We start from the raw sequence: 21,228 nt of genomic DNA on the forward strand, positions 1-21,228 counted from the left end.
GTAAAATCTTATTTTTTGTAATTTTAAAAAAGACAAAATATTGTATTAATAGTTTACAAAACTCTTCTCTTTATTAGGTCGAAGCACATATTGACAATGCATTGAGAAGGCATACGTTTCTACCTCTTGAAGGCTTACTACAGAAGGATTCCAGTTCCCAGAAATGCAGCAAGGAATTTCTTCTGAAAATTGACAAGCTCATTTGCAGGGTATCTAATTGTACTTATTGTATTTTAGCTTCTGTGCAAGACAGCTGATGTATATTATTTGTTAGCTAAGGCGTGGAATATAAGTATTGTAGTTTTACAGCGGAGAACTGAGACAAAGGATCTTGGATTTCCTTTTGTTCTACTGTTAAAAAAAAAAAAATACTGTTTTTTTTTTTTTTTTTAGCTATAAATGTGTCCTAATACGTCTAGTGCAGGCATGTCCAAACTACGGCCCTCCAGCTGTTGACAAGCTACACATCCCAGCATGCCCTGACACAGCTTTAGGATTCTCTGACAGCAAAACTGTGTCAGGGAATGCTGGGATATGTAGTTCCACAATAGCTGGAGGGCCGCAGTTTGGACATGCCTGGTCTAGTGTCATACAATGCTAGATGTCCAGTGCGACTGTAATGCTCCGAGAGGTGTAGCATGCTGTTCTTCAAATTTTTCATCTTACTTGGATTGCAGACGAAGTAAAACGCCACTCAAAAATGTACTAGTGACTCTGGGTTGCGACTTTAACTGCACAGAAATTACTTTTCTCTATCGTCCTTGTGGATGCTGGGGTTCCTGAAAGGACCATGGGGAATAGCGGCTCCGCAGGAGACAGGGCACAAAAAGTAAAGCTTTCCGATCAGGTGGTGTGCACTGGCTCCTCCCCCTATGACCCTCCTCCAGACTCCAGTTAGATTTTTGTGCCCGGCCGAGAAGGGTGCAATCTAGGTGGCTCTCCTAAAGAGCTGCTTAGAGAAAGTTTAGCTTAGGTTTTTTATTTTACAGTGAGTCCTGCTGGCAACAGGATCACTGCAACGAGGGACTTAGGGGAGAAGGAGTGAACTCACCTGCGTGCAGGATGGATTGGCTTCTTGGCTACTGGACATCAGCTCCAGAGGGACGATCACAGGTACAGCCTGGATGGTCACCGGAGCCGCGCCGCCGGCCCCCTTGCAGATGCTGAAGTAAGAAGAGGTCCAGAATCGGCGGCTGAAGACTCCTGCAGTCTTCTAAAGGTAGCGCACAGCACTGCAGCTGTGCGCCATTTTCCTCTCAGCACACTTCACACGGCAGTCACTGAGGGTGCAGGGCGCTGGGAGGGGGGCGCCCTGGGAGGCAAATGAAAACCTTTTTTGGCGAAAAATACCTCACATATAGCCCCCAGAGGCTATATGGAGATATTTAACCCCTGCCAAGATTCACTAAATAGCGGGAGACGAGCCCGCCGAAAAAGGGGCGGGGCCTATCTCCTCAGCACACAGCGCCATTTTCTCTCACAGAAAGCCTGGAGAGAAGGCTCCCAGGCTCTCCCCTGCACTGCACTACAGAAACAGGGTTAAAACAGAGAGGGGGGGCACTGATTTTGGCGATATTGAGATATATATAAAGATGCTATAAGGGAAAACACTTATATAAGGTTGTCCCTATATAATTATAGCGTTTTGGTGTGTGCTGGCAAACTCTCCCTCTGTCTCCCCAAAGGGCTAGTGTGGGTCCTGTCCTCTGTCAGAGCATTCCCGGTGTGTGTGCTGTGTGTCGGTACGTGTGTGTCGACATGTATGAGGACGATGTTGGTGAGGAGGCGGAGAAATTGCCTGTAATGGTGATGTCACTCTCTAGGGAGTCGACACCGGAATGGATGGCTTATTTAGGGAATTACGTGAGAATGTCAACACGCAAGGTCGGTTGACGACGTGAGACGGCCGACAAACTATTAGTACCGGTCCAGGCGTCTCAGAAACACCGTCAGGGGCGTTAAAAACGCCCATTTACCTCAGTCGGTCGACACAGACACAGACACGGACACTGAATCCAATGTCGACGGTGAATAAACAAACATATTTCTCATTAGGGCCACACGTTAAGGGCAATGAAGGAGGTGTTGCATATTTCTGATACTACAAGTACCACAAAAAAGGGTATTATGTGGGAGTGAAAAAACTACCTGTAGTTTTTCCTGAATCAGATAAAATAAAAAGAAGTGTGTGATGATGCGTGGGGTTACCCCGATAGCAAATATTGGCGTTATACCCTTTCCCGCCAGAAATTAGGGCGCGTTGGGAAACACCCCTTAGGGTGATAAGGCGCTCACACGCTTATCAAGTGGCGTTACCGTCTCCAGATACGGCCGCCCTCAAGGAGCCAGCTGATAGGAAGCTGGAAAGATATCCTAAAAAGTATATACACACATACGGTGGTTATACTGCGACCAGCGATCGCCATCAGCCTGGAGATGCAGTGCTGGGTTGGCTTGGTCGGATTCCCTGACTGAAAATATTTTATTCATATAGAGCATTTAATAGGATGCATTCTATATATATGTACGTGAGATGCACAGAGGGATATTTGCTCTCTGGCATCAAGATAAGTACGTTGTCCATATCACCCAGAAGATGTCATGGACACGACAGTGGTCAGGTGATACAGATCCCATACGGCACATGGAAGTATTGCCGTATAAAGGGAAGGAGTTAGTTGGGGTCGGTCCATCGGACCTGGGGACCACGGCAACAGCTGGGAAATCCAACCTTTTTACCCCAAGTTACATCTCAGCTGAAAAAGACACCGTCTTTTCAGCCTCAATCCTTCCTTTCCCATGAGGGCATGCAGGCAAAAGGCCAGTCATGTCTGCCCAGACATAGAGGTAAGGGAAGTAGACTGCAGCAGGCAGCCCCTTCCCAGGAAAAGAAGCCCTCCACCGCGTCTGCCAAGTCCTCAGCATGACGCTGGGGCCGTGCAAGCGGACTCAAGGTGGGGGGGTAGTCTCAAGAGTCTCAGCGCGCAGTGGGATCACTCGCAGGTTGACCCCTAGATAGTACAAGTATTATCCCAGGGGTACAGATTGGAGAGTCGAGACATCTTCTCCTCGCAGGTTTCTGAAGTCTGCTTTACCAACGGCTCCCTCCGACAGGGAGGCAACATTGGAAACAATTCACAAGCTGTATATCCAGCAGGTGATAATCAAAGTACCCCTCCTACAACAAGGAAAAGGGTATTATTTTTCCACACTATATTGTGGTACTGAAGCCAGACGGCTTGGTGAGACATAGTCTAAACTGAAATCTTTGAACACTTACATAAAAGGTTCAAATCGAGATGGAGTCACTCAGAGCAGTGATAGCGAACCGGAAAAAAGGGGACTATATGGTGTCCCTGGACATCAAGGATTACCTCCATGTCCAAATTTGCCCTTCTCAACAAGGGTACCTCTGGTTCGTGGTACAGAACTGTCAATATCAGTTTCAGACGATGCCGTTTGAATTATCCACGGCACCCCGGGCCTTTTACCAAGGTAATGGCCGAAAAGATGTTTCTTCAAAGAAAAAAGGCATCTAAATTATCCCTTACTTGGACGATATCCTGAAAAGGGCAAGTTCCAGAGAACAGTTGGAGGTCGGAAGAGCACTATCTAAAGTAGTTCTACGACAGCACGACTGGATTCTAAATATTCCAAGAATCGCAGCTGTTTTCCGACGATACGTCTGCTGTTCCTAGGAATGATTCTGGGCATAGTCCAGAAAAAGGTGTTCCTCCGGGAGGAAAAAGCCAAGGAGTTATTCGACCTAGTCAGAAACCTCCTAAAACCAGGCCAAGTATCAGTGCATCAATGCACAGGAGTCCTGGGAAAAATGGTGGCTTCTTACGAAGCGATTCCATTCGGCAGATCTCAGGGGATTTGCTGGACGAATGGTCCGGATCGCATTTTCAGATGCATCAGCGGATAATCCTGTCTCCAAGGACAAGGGTGTCTCTTCTGTGGGGGCTGCAGAGTGCTCATCTTTTAGAGGGCAGCACACTCAGCATTCAGGACTGTGTTCTGGGGACCACGGATACCAGCCTGAGAGGCTGGGGAGTAGTCACACAAGGAAAAAAAAAAAAATTTTCCAAGGAAGTGTGGTCAAGTCTGGAGACTTCTCTCCACATGAATATACTGGAGCTAAGGGCAATTTACAATGCTCTGAGCCTAGGAAGACTCCTGCTTCAAAGTCAACCGGTGCTGATCCAGTAGGACATCATCATGGCGGTCGCCCACGTTATCAGACGGGGCGACACAAGAAGCAGGAGGGCAATGACAGCAAGGATTCTTCGCTGGGCGGAAAATCATGTGATAACACTGTCAGCAGTGTTCATTCCGGGAGTGGGCAACTGGGAAGATTTCCTCAGCATAAATGAATTCCACCCGGAAAAGTGGAAACTTAATCTGGAAGTTTCCACATGATTGTAAACCGTTGGGAAAGACCAAAGGTGGTTATGATGGCGTCCCGCCTGAAGCGCCAGGTCAAGAGACACTCAGGCAATAGCTGGGACGCTCTGGTAACACCGTCGGTGTACCAGTCGGTGTATGTGTTCCATCCTCTGCTTTTCATACCCAATGTATTGAAAATGATAGGAAGGAGAGGAGTAAGAACTATACTCGTGGCTCCGGTTTGGCCAAGAAGGACTTGGTTCCCGGAACTTCAAGAGATACTAAGAAGGGTCTTGATTCGGCAAGAACCGTGTCTGTTCCGGGACTTACCGCAGCTGCGTTGACGCCAAGGCGGGTGAACGCCGGATCCTAAGGGAAAGAGGCATTCCGGAAGAGGTCATCCCTACCCTGGTCAGAGCCAGGAAGGAGGTGACCGCACAACATTATCACCACTTAGGTGAAAATATGTGCCAGGGTGTGAGTCCAGGAAGGCTCCACGGAAGAATTTCAACTAGGTTAATTTCTACATTTCCTGCAAACAGGAGTGTCTATGGGTCTCAAATTGGGTCCATTAAGGTTCAAATTTCGGCCTGTTGATTTTCTTCCAGAAAGAAATTGGCTTCAGTTCCTGAAGTCCAGAAGTTGTTAAGGGAGTACTGCATATACAGCCCCTTTGATGTCTCCAGTGGCACTGGGCGATCTCAACGTAGTTTTGGGATTCCTAAAAAATCACATTGGTTTAAACAACTCAAATCTGTGGATTTGATATATCTCACATGGAAAATGACCATGCTGTTGGTCCTGGCCTCGGCCAGGCGAGTGTCAGAATTGGCGGCTTTATCTCACAAAGCCATATCTGATTGTCCATGCGGACAGAGCAAAGCTGCGGACTCGTCCCCAGTTTCTCCTTAAGGTGGTGTCAGCGTTTCACCTGAACCAGCTTATTGTGGTACCTGCGGCTACTAGGGACTTGGAGGACTCCAAGTTGCTGGATGTTATCAGGGCCCTGAAAATATAGTTTCCAGGTTGGCTGGAGTCAGGAAATCTGACTTGCTGTTTATCCTGTATGCACCCAACAATGCTGGGTGCTTCTGCTTCTAAGCAGTCGATTGCTCGTGGGATTGGTAGCACAATTCAACTTGCACATTCTGTAGCAGGCCTGCCACAGTCTAAATCTGTTAAGGCCCATTCCACAAGGAAGGTGGGCTCATCTTGGGCGGCTGCCCGAGGGGTCTCGGCATTACAACTTTGCCGAGCAGCTACGTGGTCGGGGGAGAACACGTTTGTAAAATTCTACAAATTTGATACCCTGGCAAAAGAGGACCTGGAGTTCTCTCATTCGGTGCTGCAGAGTCATCCGCACTCTCCCGCCCGTTTGGGAGCTTTGGTATAATCCCCATGGTCCTTTCAGGAACCCCAGCATCCACAAGGACGATAGAGAAAATAAGAATTTACTTACCGATAATTCTATTTCTCGGAGTCCGTAGTGGATGCTGGGCGCCCATCCCAAGTGCGGATTATCTGCAATACTTGTACATAGTTATTGCTAACTAAATCGGGTTATTGTTGTTGTGAGCCATCTTTTCAGAGGCTCCGCTGTTATCATACTGTTAACTGGGTTCAGATCACAGGTTGTACAGTGTGATTGGTGTGGCTGGTATGAGTCTTACCCGGGATTCAAAATTCCTCCCTTATTGTGTACGCTCGTCCGGGCACAGTACCTAACTGGAGTCTGGAGGAGGGTCATAGGGGGAGGAGCCAGTGCACACCACCTGATCGGAAAGCTTTACTTTTTGTGCCCTGTCTCCTGCGGAGCCGCTATTCCCCATGGTCCTTTCAGGAACCCCAGCATCCACTACGGACTCCGAGAAATAGAATTATCGGTAAGTAAATTCTTATTTTAAAAATGTCTAAAGTTCCAGATGAATCACATTAGAACTTGGCGTGAGAAAAAGCCAAGGCCACTGCATTGCAGCACTTCTTACCCAGATTCAGACTCAGTCACACACAGATGTGCGAATGTCGCACATCAGGGTGATCAGTGTAATGTAGCTCAGTAGTTTTCCAGTTTTATTTATGCAAATAAGGCATTTGGTACAACATAGTCACCTGGGAGCTGGTGCTCAGAGAGGGGCTATTTGCTGCAAGTTGAACTACAGTGTATGAGGACATATCTGTAGTGTAAAGGAAATCTTTTAAGAAATGTAAATATACATAAATTTAATATAATTATTGGACACTGTAATTCTCCTGCTATTGTGTAAACATGTATGTGTGACATTGTAAAAATACCCAAATTTCCCCTTTCTCTAACGTCCTAGTGGATACTGGGGAACTGTACTTTAGTACCATGGGGTACAGATCAGGTCCACTGGAGTCTGGCACTTTAAAACATTTAGTGTGTCTAGAGTATGTGTGTGCTGGCTCCTCCCCTCTATGCCCATCCTTCCAGACTTAGTTTAGAAAAATGTGCCTAAGGAGCTGGGTGCATTTCTCTGGAGCTCCAGAGAGTTTCCTTTAATTTTAGTTTTAGTTTATTGTTTTCAGGTAGTCCTGGTTGGCAGCCAGGCTACCTTCTTCGTGGGACTTCCTGAAGGTAACCTCCTGAGGGTTAATGGTCCGTAATCCCAGCTGCCAGGACACTGAGCTCCTGAGGTGCTGATCACACATCGTATGTGTGCCCACGCCAGCAGCTAGCCTCACCCTCTAATAGATGGCGAAGATCGAGGTGCGGCGAGTGTTACACCGGGGTCCTGGTTAGCGTGTCCCCAGTGCAGTTTGGTGGCATGTCGTGCAGCGGTCACAGGCCACGAACTGCGGTGCCCGCCGCGGACAAAACTGGCTCAGGGCTCATGCCCCGCAGTGCTCACTGCTCTCTAGGTCTTGTCTGTGCTGTTACCTATATGAAATTTACTCATGGCCAGTATAATAATGTGAGTGACCGTGCGCCATTGTAAAGGGCAGGGCTTCCCAAATTGGTACCAGAGGCGGGGAAGGCGCCATTTCCTGCTGCTGCAGATCATCAAGGCTGCATGCACGCTGCTCTTCCACGGACCCATGTTACACACTCTGTACTGGTACCAGGGGGCCATAGCACGGGGTGAGCACACCAGGGACGTGCAGTCAGGGGAGGCAGTGCCTCCCCTGTCATAATGATTAAAATAATAAAAAGAAGATATTTATAACCGAGTATGTGATAAATATCTTCTTTTATTATTGTAATCATTTTTCTCTGACGTCCTAGTGGATGCTGGGTACTCCGTAAGGACCATGGGGAATAGACGGGCTCCGCAGGAGACTGGGCACTCTTAAAAGAAAGATTAGGTACTACATCTGGTGTGCACTGGCTCCTCCCTCTATGCCCCTCCTCCAGACCTCAGTTAGAATCTGTGCCCGGCCAGAGCTGGATGCACCTAGTGGGCTCTCCTGAGCTTACTAGAAAAGAAAGTATTTGTTAGGTTTTTTATTTTCAGTGAGATATCTGCTGGCAACAGACTCACTGCTACGAGGGACTTAGGGGAGAGAAGCAAACCTACCTGCTTGCAGCTAGCTTGTGCTTCTAAGGCTACTGGACACCATTAGCTCCAGAGGGATCGAACACAGGGCCCGACCTCGATCGTCCGTTCCCGGAGCCGCGCCGCCGTCCCCCTTGCAGAGCCAGAAGACGGAAGATTCCAGGAGAAAATCGGCGGCTGAAGACTCCGGTCTTCAATAAGGTAGCGCACAGCACTGCAGCTGTGCGCCATTGTGCTCCCACAGCACACCACACGCTCCGGTCACTGGTGGGTGCAGGGCGCTGGGGGGGGGGCGCCCTGGGGCTGCAATATGTATACCTTAGTTGGCAAAATGCACATAATACAGTTATAAACTGTATATGTGCCTAATCCCCCGCCATAAATATTACAAAAAAAGCGGGAGAAGCCCGCCGCTGAAGGGGCGGGGCTATCTTCCTCAGCACAGCCAGCGCCATTTTCTCTTCACAGCTCCGCTGGAAGGACGCTCCCCAGGCTCTCCCCTGCAGTATACACTACGGAAAGGGTAAAAAAGAGAGGGGGGGCACATAAATTTAGGCGCAAAAGGTGATATAAGCAGCTATTGGGGGAAAATTCACTTTGTATTAGTGTAAATCCCTCTGTTATATAGCGCTCTGGTGTGTGCTGGCATACTCTCTGTCTCCCCAAAGGACTTTGTGGGGTCCTGTCCTCAGTCAGAGCATTCCCTGTGTGTGTGTGCGGTGTGGCGGTACGGCTGTGTCGACATGTTTGATGAGGACGCTTACGTGGAGGCGGAGCAGGAGCCGATAAGTGTGATGTCGCCCCCTGCGGGGCCGACACCAGAGTGGATGGATATGTGGAAGGTATTAATCGACAGTGTCAACTCCTTGCATAAAAGGTTCGATGACGTAACAGCTTTGGGACAGCCGGCATCTCAGCCCGCGCCTGCCAAAGCGTCTCAGAGGCCATCAGGGGCTCAAAAACGCCCGCTACCTCAGATGGCAGACACAGATGTCGACACGGAGTCTGACTCCAGTGTCGACGAGGATGAGACAAATGTACAATCCACAAGGGCCATCCGATGCATGATCCCGGCAATGAAAAATGTGTTGCACATTTCTGACATTAACCCGGTTACCACAAAAAAGGGTATTATGTTTGGGGAGAAAAAGCAGCCAGTGACTTTTCCCCCATCTGATGAGTTAAATGAATTGTGTGAAGAAGCGTGGTGTTCCCCAGATAAGAAATTAGTGATTTCTAAGCGGTTACTAATGGTGTACCCTTTCCCGCCAACGGACAGGTTGCGTTGGGAAACATCCCCTAGGGTGGACAAGGCGCTCACACGCTTATCAAAAAAGGTGGCACTGCCGTCTTAGGATACGGCCGCCTTAAAGGAGCCTGCAGATAGAAAGCAGGAGGCTATCCTGAAGTCTGTGTATACACACTCGGGTACTATACTGAGACCTGCTATTGCTTCAGCATGGATGTGTAGTGAGGCAGCAGCATGGTCTGATTCCCTGTCAGATAACATTGATTCCCTTGACAGGGATACTATTTTGCTAACCATAGAGCATATTAAAGACGTAGTCTTATACATGAGAGATGCACAGAGGGACATTTGCCTGCTGGCATCTAGAATTAATGCAATGTCCATTTCTGCCAGGAGAGTATTATGGACTCGGCAGTGGACAGGTGATGCTGATTCTAAAAGGCACATGGAAGTTTTGCCTTATAAGAGTGAGGAATTGTTTGGGGACGGTCTCTCGGACCTCGTATCCACAGCAACAGCTGGGAAGTCTACTTTTTCTTTTTCATCCACTAGGGGTCACTGGAGTACTCTTGGGATATGGACGGCTTCCACAGGAAGTAGGCACTGAATAAATTTAATTTTGAAACTACACCTCCCCTCCATATTCCTGAGTACCTCAGTGTTTTTTCTGTGCTCGACACAGTTAGTTGGCTTGTGGCTTTGCTGCCACAGAGGTCCACATTTCATTGGAATCTTTTCTAAGTTTTTTCTTTTTTCAACGATTTACCACATCCCTTCCCCCCTTCCAATAGGCGTGGGTCCGGGATAGTGAAGGCTGCTTTAGCAGCTGTGGGTGTCGGACCTCTCTAAAAAGAGCTCCCTCACTACCACGTGCAGGACTAAAACCTGCAGTAAAGGCTGGACGGAACTTACAGAGAAGCCCCGTCATAGCCCTCACCACAGGGTCCAGGTATGTTGAACGGGGCGGTCAGCTCACGCTGCTGCCCCACTGTGTGGGATACTGTGTGTGTGTGTGTGGTCCCCCGCCGCTCTGAGCTGCGTCAGCCACATGGTTTTATGCATAGGCCGCTCCATGAGTAACTTTGCTGCCACAGTGATGTTCCCTGCACACAGAAATGTCAGGGTCACTGGATAAAAGATCATGATTCAACTCTTATTGATAAAGGGAATACAGCAGCGCTGCATATGTAATACAATAGGCTATGAAGTCTTTGTTAAAACAGGATACAAGTTACATGTGCAGGTTTGAGTGCAACATAAGATGTTTATTAAATCTGCCTACATAATTATAAGTCGGCACTTTGTTATACTGTGAGCATGGGGACATATTAACCATGCTTCCTGTTGTTTTCCTGATGTATTTCCAGAATTTCCTGTGTTACATCTCTCCTCCATTGAAGGCGCAGGTGTGTTAAGGGGAATTTGGGATCAGGCATATTGCTGGCGTGCACTGCACCTGGCCAGATATATATTTATAGAGACACCTTAGTGCTATTTAATGAGTCGTGCAAGTTGTCTGTCTTTGTTTTTTTTTGTTTTTTTGTATTGTCTGTCTGCATTAGTAAGACACCAGCAATTACTAATAAGCAGTTTCCCTGCCATGTCTAAAACATGGGTATACACTTACTAATTATGTATTTCATAAACTGTTTATAATGATCCTAAATACTGCAAATCTGAATCATGGCTGTGGCAGCCAAATACTGGCTTTGTTCACTGTTGTAAAGTAAGATATGTTATATCAATTGGTCAGCACATGGTGATTATAAAACAGTATCTGTGGAGCACTGCAAAGCATTATGAGTTCAGGTCTCACCTGCAGCAGCTTTGGCTTAATTCACTTGGCCACACCACACTGGATACGCCCAATCTCATCTGATTTTGGAAGCTAAGCAGTGTTGGGCCTGATTAGCCACCTGGGAGTACAAGGTGCTGTAGGTATTTTTAATCTACAGCCACACCACTCTGGATACGCCCAAACTCATCTGAGCTTGGAAGCTAAGCAATGTTGCATAGTGTTTTGCCATCTGGGGGAAACTGGTGATCCAACTAGATTGCATACTAATACATGCTAGTTCAAACTGTTAAAAATAGCTCAGTTGGGGCTTACACTATCAATATAAACCTACCATAGGTTTAACAGTCAGGATAGCTCTCCAGAGGCTGCTCCCAAGAGCGCGCTCCCGGCGCCGGCCACTAGATAGGGCCCATTAACTAAGCTGTGGTTAAGCAGCAGTCATCTCAGGTTTTAAGCCTGTGTGAGGTCACATTTAGTTTCAGACTTCTAAAAAATGTATTATACCTCTGTATCAGGATATATCTGGATATTTGTGTATGGGTATATAATATATATGTGTATGTATGCATATATGGAATATATATATATATATATATTTATTAAGGTCTGAGTATGTGTGAATATACATTGTTGTATGTATGTGTAGATATATACCGTATATACTCGAGTATAAGTCGACCCGAATATAAGCCGAGGCACCTAATTTTACCACAAAAACCTGGGAAAACTTATTGACTCGAGTATAAGCCTAGGGTGGGAAATGCAGCTCTAGCCGTACACAGCCCTCAGTGCCAGATATGCCCTCATACTGCCAGATATACCCCTACAGTGCCAGATATGCCCTCATACTGCCAGATATGCCCCACAGTGCCAGATATGCCCTCATGCTGCCAGATATGCCCTCATGCTGCCAGATATGCCCTCATACTGCCAGATATGCCCCACAGTGCCAGATATGCCCTACAGTGCCAGATATACCCTCATGCTGCCAGATATGCCCCACAGTGCCAGATATGCCCTCATGCTGACAGATATGCCCCACAGTGCCAGATATGCCCTACAGTGCCAGATATACCCTCATGCTGCCAGATATGCCCCACAGTGCCAGATATGCCCTCATGCTGACAGGTATGCCCCACAGTGCCAGATGTGCCAGATATTCCCCACAGTGCCAGATGTGCCCCACAGTGCCAGATGTGCCCCACAGTGCCAGATGTGCCCCACAGTGCCAGATGTGCCCCACAGTGCCAGATATGCCCCACAGTCCAAGTTTGTTACTTACCCTCCGTCGCTCCCGCGCTGTCCCGTCGCTCCCGCGCTGTCTTCTGAAGGAGGGACACGGAGGGCACAGCGCACGGCTCTCCTGTGTCCCTCCTGTGTCTCCGGCGGCAGCGGCGTGTGTGTGTTAAAGGAAGTGCCGGTTTCTGGCACTTCCTTTAACACACACACACCGCTGCTGCCGGAGACACAGGAGGGACACAGGAGAGCCGTGCGCTGTGCCCTCCGTGTCCCTCCTCTAACACACACACACGCCGCTGCCGCCGGAGGGACACAGGAGAGCCGCGTGCTGTGCCCTCCCATGTCCCTCCTAAATACTCACTCGTGTATAAGCCGAAGAGGCTTTTTCAGCACAAAAAAAGGTGCTGAAAAAGTCGGCTTATACACGAGTATATACGGTATATATATATATATACTAGGTGCTTCATCGCGCCCTACGGGCGCTCTTCACACCGTCGGAAGGGGCTACGCCCCCTTATCCCCTGCACGCCTTTCTGGGGTTCAATATATGGAGTATTACCTGCATTCCTAGTTTTGTTAGTGTTTGAATATTGCACAATGAAAGGGCGTCCGATGATGAAGGGGGCGTAGTCCCTTGCAACAGTAAGGGGTTTGGGGAGTGGGGACCGCGGATGGGGGAGGGGGTACGAAGGCGCTGTGGGTGTGGGGTAGGAGCAGGGGTGTCGCAGGTGGGGGATGGCAGCTGCAGGGCTGTTTCGGATGGAGGAGGGGTTCCGAAGGCGCTGCAGATGGGGAAGGGGTGGGTGCGGGTGTGCAGTGGATGAAGGAGGTCTCCAGGGGGCGCGGTGGGTGGGGGAGGGGTGGATGCGGGGGTAACGTGGGTGGGGGAGTGGCGGGTGCGGTGCTGTTGCGAATGGTGTAGGTGATGCGGATTGGGAAGGGCCTGCTGCGTGGGTGGGGTAGGGGATCCAAAGGTGCAGCGGGCGGGGGAGAGCCAGATGCGGGGTGTGGCGGATGGGGGAGGGGGTCCGGAGGTGATGTAGGTGGTGGAGGGGCGGGTGGCATAGGGGGTCTGGAGGCGCCGCGGGTGGGTACCGGGGGAGGGGGCCGGGGGGGCCTTGTGTGTGGGGGAGGGGCAGGTGTGGGAGGGGCAGATGCTGGGCTGGATGGGGGAGGGGTTCCAGAGGTACTGCGGGTGGGAAAGGGTGTGGCGGGTGGGTAGGAGGTGTGGAGGCGTTGCGGGTGGGAGAGGGGGGGTGCAGTGAATGGGGTTAGGGGTCCGGAGGAGGGAGGGTCCGTGTGTGTTGAGGTGTGGGGTCCGTAGGTGCTGTGGGTGGGGGTGCCACGGGTGGTGGAGGGACAGGTGTGTGGATTTGCGGTGGATGGGGGAGGGGGTCTGGAGGTGCTGCAGGTGGTGGAGGGGTGTGTGCGCGGGTGGGTGCGGGGGTGCAGCGGATGGTGGAGGTGGTCCGGGAGTGTGGGAGAGGTGAGGTGCTGTGGGTGGGGGAGAGGCGGGTGAGGGGTTGTTGCGGATGAGGGAGGGGTTCCGGAGGCGCTGCAGGGTGGAAGGGTGGAGGTGTTGCGGGTGAGGTAGGGGGCCTGGAGGCGCCGCGGGTGGGGGTGGGGGTGCGGTGGATGGGGAGGGGCTGCAGGTGGTGGAGGAGCAGGTGGTGTAGGAGGTCCGGAGGTGCAGTGGGTGGTGGAGGGGTGGGTGCTGAGGGTGGGGTAGTGGGTCCGAAGGTGTTGCGGTTGCTGGAGAGGTGGGGGTGTAGGGGATGGTTCAGTGGGTGCAGCGGATGGGGGAGGGGTGAATGCGGGGGTTCAGCGGATGGGGAGGGGGTCAGGGGATGCGGGAGAGGTGGGGGTGCTGTGGGTGGGGGAGGCGGGGTAGGGGCTGTTGCGGATGGGGGAGGGGTTCCGGAGGCGCTGCTGGTGGAGAAGGGTGCAGGTGTTGCGGGTGAGGTAGGGGGCCTGGAGGCGCTGCGGGTGGGGGAGGGAGGGAGGGGGGGTGAGGGTGCGGTGGATCGGGAGGGGCTGTAGGTGGTGGAGGAGCAGGTGGTGTAGGGGGTCCGCAGGTGGAGTGGTTGGTGGTGGGGTGAGTGCTGCGGGTGGGGTAGTGGGACCGAAAGTGTTGCTGTTGCTGGAGGGGTGGGGGTGCAGGGGATGGGTCCGGGGGTGCAGCAGATGGGGGAGTGGGGGAGGGGCTGCTGCAGATGGGGGAGGGGTTTGGAAGACACTGCGGGTGGGGTAGGGGGTCCGAAGGCGCAGTGGGTGGGGGTGCCACGGGTGGTGGAGGGGCAGGTGCGGGGGTTTGCGGGGGATGGGGAGGGGTCCAGGGGCGCTGCAGGTGGTGGAGGGGCAGATATCAGTGCACATAGTCTCTGTGGTAGTTAGTGAGGGTTGGTGATGGTGTGAGAGGGGTGAAGGCCAGTACACAGACAGGCAGTTAGAGAGCAGGATGAGGGTGACAGGGCATAGTGACGGGGCGTACTTGGCAGATATAGGGGTGGGCTACAGGTGTGATGTCACAGTGTGTGTACCTTTGCTCTCATGTGTGAGGTATGTGTGAGGTAAGGATGTGCGGGTCGTGGTGGCCACTAACCTCCAGGCTGCTGCTGTGAGATGGTGACTGCAGAGGGAGGGAGCTCAGACCCAGCAGCAATGGGTCGTGGTCAGCATTCCTTCCTGGCCCCGTTCCGCCGCACACTGTCCGCCCCGTCTGACGGGCGTCATTCCTCCATCCTGCCTGGCAGCGTCAGCTGCTGTGATTGCGGAGCATAGGTAAGCGTCCGGAGCCCTGTGGGCGGGCAGGCATGGTGTTTCCCTGGAGAGGTGCGGCGCGCGTCCTTAGGCTGCAGACGGAGGGAGCTCCGGCCCAGCAGCAATATTGATTAGTGCGTGTCCCGTCCTGGCGCTGTCCCGCTGCACATGCTCCGCACCGCTTGCCGCTGAGCATGACAGCCCTTGTGTGTATGCTGCAGATGCTGATCTAGCGGTGCCTGAGCTAGCGCCCTCTCCCTGGGGTGTGGGTGTCAGGCGGCAGGTATGGTGTGTAGGTGGGAGAGGAGCTGCGGGCGGCGACTCGCTGCCTGCAAGTACCCTCCATATCAGCGCTGTTCCCCTCCCTGCAGATAGTGTCAGTGGCCGTGGTGTACTTTTGCTACTGGTGGCCAGGGCCGGTGCTAGGGTGTTCGGCGCCCCCCCTGCAAACTATGAATTTTGCGCCCTCCCATATTCCTTTGTTGTGCATCGGGAAAAGTGGTGTGGTCTCACAACTAAGGGGCATGGCCACACAATAGTACCCCCATTTTTAAAATTACGCCACAATGTAGCACAATCTTATTCATCTTATACGTAATGCCCCACCCGTAGTAGTAGCGTCCTTATACGTAATGCCCCACCCGTAGTAGTAGCGTCCATATACGTAATGCCCCCCCAATAGTAGTAGTGTCCTTATACATAATGCCCCCCAGTAGTAGTAGCAGTTATATGTAATGCTCCCCATCAGTAATAGTAGCGTCCTTATACATAATGCCCCCCCAGTAGTAGTAGCATCCTTATACATAATGCCCCCCCAGTAGTAGTAGCGTCCTTATACATAATGCCTCCCCAATAGTAGTAGTGTCCTTATACATAATGCCCCCCCAGTAGTAGTAGCAGTTATATGTAATGCCCCACAACAGTAATAGTAGCATCCTTATACGTAATGCCCCACCCGTAGTAGTAGCGTCCTTATACGTAATGCCACCCAGTAATAGTAGCAGTTATATGTAATGCCCCCCAACAGTAATAGTAGCATCCTAATACGTAATGCCACCCCTGTAGTAGTAGCATCCTTATACATAATGTGCCCCCAGTAGTAGTACCGTCCTTATACATAATGCCCCCCCAGTAGTAGTAGCATCCTTACATGTAATGCCCTCCCAGTAGTAGCGTCCTTATACATAATGCCCCCCCAGTAGTAGTAGCATCCTTACATGTAATGCCCTCCCAGTAGTAGTAGCACCGTCCTTATACATAATGCCCCCCAGAAATAATAGAGTCCTTATACATAATGCCCCCCCAGTAGTAGCGTCCTTATACGTAATGCCCCCCAGTATTAGTAGCCTCCTTATACGTAATGCCCCCCTATAGTAGTAGCGTCCTTATACGTAATGCCCCCCATAGTAGTAGTGTCCTTATACGTAATGCCCCCCCCCTATAGTAGTAGCGTCCTTATACGTAATGCCCCCCCCATAGTAGTAGCGTCCTTATACGTAATGCCCCCCCATAGTAGTAGCGTCCTTATACGTAATGCCCCCCCTATAGTAGTAGCGTCCTTATACGTAATGCCCCCCCTATAGTAGTAGCGTCCTTATACGTAATGCCCCCCCTATAGTAGTAGCGTCCTTATACGTAATCCCCCCCCTATAGTAGTAGCGTCCTTATACGTAATCCCCCCCTATAGTAGTAGCGTCCTTATACGTAATGCCCCCCCTATAGTAGTAGCGTCCTTATACGTAATGCCCCCCTACAGTAGTAGCGTCCTTATACGTAATGCCCCCCCTATAGTAGTAGTGTCCTTATACATAATGCCCCCCAGTAGTAGTAGCAGTTATATGTAATGCTCCCCATCAGTAATAGTAGCGTCCTTATACATAATGCCCCCCCAGTAGTAGTAGCATCCTTATACATAATGCCCCCCCAGTAGTAGTAGCGTCCTTATACATAATGCCTCCCCAATAGTAGTAGTGTCCTTATACATAATGCCCCCCCAGTAGTAGTAGCAGTTATATGTAATGCCCCACAACAGTAATAGTAGCATCCTTATACGTAATGCCCCACCCGTAGTAGTAGCGTCCTTATACGTAATGCCCCCCAGTAATAGTAGCAGTTATATGTAATGCCCCCCAACAGTAATAGTAGCATCCTAATACGTAATGCCACCCCTGTAGTAGTAGCATCCTTATACATAATGTGCCCCCAGTAGTAGTACCGTCCTTATACATAATGCCCCCCCAGTAGTAGTAGCATCCTTACATGTAATGCCCTCCCAGTAGTAGCGTCCTTATACATAATGCCCCCCCAGTAGTAGTAGCATCCTTACATGTAATGCCCTCCCAGTAGTAGTAGCACCGTCCTTATACATAATGCCCCCCAGAAGTAATAGAGTCCTTATACATAATGCCCCCCCAGTAGTAGCGTCCTTATACGTAATGCCCCCCAGTATTAGTAGCCTCCTTATACGTAATGCCCCCCTATAGTAGTAGCGTCCTTATACGTAATGCCCCCCATAGTAGTAGTGTCCTTATACGTAATGCCCCCCCCCTATAGTAGTAGCGTCCTTATACGTAATGCCCCCCCCATAGTAGTAGCGTCCTTATACGTAATGCCCCCCCATAGTAGTAGCGTCCTTATACGTAATGCCCCCCCTATAGTAGTAGCGTCCTTATACGTAATGCCCCCCCTATAGTAGTAGCGTCCTTATACGTAATGCCCCCCCTATAGTAGTAGCGTCCTTATACGTAATCCCCCCCCTATAGTAGTAGCGTCCTTATACGTAATCCCCCCCTATAGTAGTAGCGTCCTTATACGTAATGCCCCCCCTATAGTAGTAGCGTCCTTATACGTAATGCCCCCTACAGTAGTAGCGTCCTTATACGTAATGCCCCCCCTATAGTAGTAGCGTCCTTATACGTAATGCCCCCCCTATATTAGTAGCGTCCTTGCATGTAATGGCCCCCCCAGCAGTGGCGTCCATAAAGTGCGCACACACAGACATACCTCACACACACACAATTCACACATATATACAAACACACACACCCCACCATATATATACACACACACACACCCACTATATACACACACACTATATACATGCACACACATTTCTCTCTCACCCTCCACTTACCAAGTCTGGCTGGCCGTCACTGCAATGCTGATTCCACCACTGTTCAGCTGTCTGGTCCCGTGTAGCTCCGCCCCCTCGTGACGCCGTAGCTCCGCCCCCTTTTCGGGACCCGCGCTGCACAGCACACAGCCCGCTGTCACAGGTGATTGGGGGGGGGGACAGGCACAGCAGCCGGCAGCTAGTGGCCATCCTCACCTCCTATACTGTAAGGTAGGGTCTTGCACCTGACTGCTGCTGGCGCTGGGTATGGAGTAGCTCCCTGCAGCAGATGCAGTTGACTCCGCCCAGCTGTGTGACTCCGCCCAGCGTTACGAGCACAGAGTCACAGATTAAGGCAAATATATAGGAGATATATATATATATATATATATATATATATATAATATGCCGACATTAAAAATCTATTTTGCAGTAAGCAAGACTAATTGGTCAGCACACAGTGCTTATAAAACAGTATCTGTTGAGCACGGCAAACATGGTGAGTTCAGGCCTCATCTGCAGCAGCTTTGCTTATTGTTTTTACAGCTGGCTCTGTAGCTAAGTGGTTAGGCTTTCCGGCCACAGTGAACATTGTGATTGCATGGACACTGGTTCAGATCCTGGTTTAACAGGTGTTAAAAAAAAAAAAAAAAAAACATGGTAGGACACCATTTTCTTTTAACGTTACTTCCTGGTTCTTTCCCGGAGTTTGCTGCTCTACAACACTTAGCATCTGGAGGAGCGGGGTGTTGTTAGGAGTTTAATTTATTAATTGTTTTGTACAGCATGACTCTACAGGAAGATTCACTATTGCTGGTAACCACATGCACGGTAATGCAGGTTAATACACACGTTACTTCCGTGGTGTATTTAATGGTTGGAGTACATGATCACTAAGTCTAATGCATAGTCAAACAAGCAGCTTCGCTGCAAAGTCGGTCACACAGTGTGTCGGACAAATACGAATCTGGGCCAGTGGCGCAATGTATAACGCATCTGACTACAGATAACAAGATTGTAGGTTCGTCTCCTACCTGGCTCGTTTAAGTTGTCGTGATCGTATAGTGGTTAGTACTCTGCGTAAAAACTGCACAGACAGACCCTTACCGGTCCTCTTTTTGGGGAATGCAGGGGCATGTACTGCCTGAGGGGAAAAAAAAAAAAAAATAATAATAATAATTTTTACTGTTTCAGTTAGATTGTTGCGGTCGATTTACCGCCAGCCCTCATAGCACCAGGCCAGTACGTCAGGTTCTCAGCGAAGGGTGGTCTTCTGTTTGCCGGCGGTCGGGCTCCCGGCGCTCAGTATACCGGCGCCGGGAGCCCGACAGCCGGCATACCGACAATTATTTTCCCTCGTGGGGGTCCACGACCCCCATAGAGGGAGAATAAAATAGTGTGGCGCGCGTAGCGCGCCACCGTGCCCGTAGCGTGGCGAGCGCAGCGAGCCCGCAAGGGGCTCATTTGCGCTCGCCAAGCTGTCGGTAAGCCGGCGGTCGGGCTCCCGGCGCCGGGATGCTGGTCGCCGGGAGCCCGACCGCCGGCCAGCCGTAGTGAACCCCTCAGCGAAGGCTGAACAATTTCCAATGAGAGACAATTACAATTATTGGGTGTTTTACTACCTATCGGAGTGTACCCTACACAGCAGTAGGGCTGTTGCTTCGCCCTGCTTTGGTAAGGGTTTTGAGGTAACAAGGCTGTAGGGGCAGGGCACTCCAGTTCAGGTTTGCCCTAAATAAAGACCACCTTACACTTCTTGCTACCTACAGCTTCTTTGGACGTTGGCAGTTGGTTCTTGCGTTTTCAGCTTCGCTAGTGGCGCATGACGTCTACTTTGGCTACGTTCCTAACAGGCGGAGTCGGATTCCAAACGAGATAGATCGCAGACCAAGTGGGGGGGAAAATCTGATTTCCTACCATTGTCTACGCGAATTCCTGAATGATTCCGTCTCAACGACTTCAATTCCTAGGCATGATTCTCGATACGGTAAATCAAAGAATTTACCTACCCGAACAGAAAGTACAGGTCATTCGTCATCTGGTACAATTAGTGCTCAAGCCACGCACAGTCTAGGTTCATTTGTGCATTCGCCTATTAGACACAATAGTGGCGGCTTTCGAAGCGCTTCAGTTCGGAGGACTTCACTCACGTCCTTTTCAATTGGATGTGCTCGCACAGTGGTCGGGCTCGCATCTGCAGATTTACCGCAGGGTGAGGTTGTCTCCAAGGGCCAGAGTGTCTCTACTCTGGTGGCTCAAAGTACAGAATCTAACCGCAGGGAAACGGTTCGGTGCCTGGAATTGGATAATTCTCACGGCGGACGCGAGTCTCAGAGGTTGGGGAGCTGTAGTTCAAAATAATCAGCTCCAGGGTCTCTGGGCGGTTCACGAAAGATTGCTGTCTATAAATGTCCTGGAACTCCGGGCAATTTACAGTGCGCTACGACAAGCAGTGCACAGGCTGCAGGCTCAGGCTGTTCAGGTGCAGTCAGACAATGCGACGGCGGTCGCATACATCAACAAACAAGAAGGAACGAAAAGCCGTATGGCAATGCGGGAAGTAGCTTGAATCCTCTATTGGGCCGAGTATCACCAAATGATATTGTCGGCAGTAGTCATTCCGGGAGTGGACAACTGGGAGGCGGATTATCTCAGCCGTCTGAATTTTCATCCAGGAGAATGGGCATTAAATCCAGAAGTTTTTCACATGCTGGTCCAGAAATGGAGTTACCCGCAGGTGGACCTGATGGCATCTCGCCACAATCATCAAACGCCCCAGGTCGTGTCCAGAACGAGAGATCCAAAGGCAGTGGCGGTGGATGCTCTCACAATCACATGGCCATACAGTCTCGTGTATCTGTTTCCACCGTTTCCACTGCTCCCTCTGTGGCTAAAACGGATCAAAGGAGAGTCTGTCACAGTTATACTAGTGGCGCTTCTTTGGCCTCGGAGAGCTTGGTTCTCGGATCTCCGCGGTCTACTCGCTGTCGGTCTTTGGCCGCTCCCACTACGTTCTGACCTGTTACAGCAGGGTCCGTTCCTTTACCCCGATTTAGCGCGGCCGCGTTTGACGGGGTGGCTGTTGAGACAGCCCTCTTAAGAAGAGAGGGCATTCCAGAATCGGTTATACCAACCATGTTACGAGCTAGGAAGCCGGTTACGGCAG

General features: G+C 50.6%; 1 protein-coding gene across 7 annotated transcripts in view; it reads left to right on the forward strand.

Annotated features, from left to right (window-relative positions):
* SYCP2 (synaptonemal complex protein 2) overlaps window positions 1-21,228 on the forward strand; it is a 1,046,702-nt gene that overhangs the window by 124,993 nt on the left and 900,481 nt on the right. For all 7 annotated transcript variants that reach the window (XM_063959338.1, XM_063959341.1, XM_063959339.1 and 4 more), the window contains one exon: window positions 78-209. In XM_063959338.1, the coding sequence (XP_063815408.1) occupies window positions 78-209 (132 nt within the window). The remainder of the gene's footprint in view (window positions 1-77; window positions 210-21,228) is intronic.

The sequence above is a fragment of the Pseudophryne corroboree genome, chromosome 3 (assembly GCF_028390025.1).
Source record: "Pseudophryne corroboree isolate aPseCor3 chromosome 3, aPseCor3.hap2, whole genome shotgun sequence".
Lineage (NCBI taxonomy): Eukaryota > Metazoa > Chordata > Amphibia > Anura > Myobatrachidae > Pseudophryne > Pseudophryne corroboree.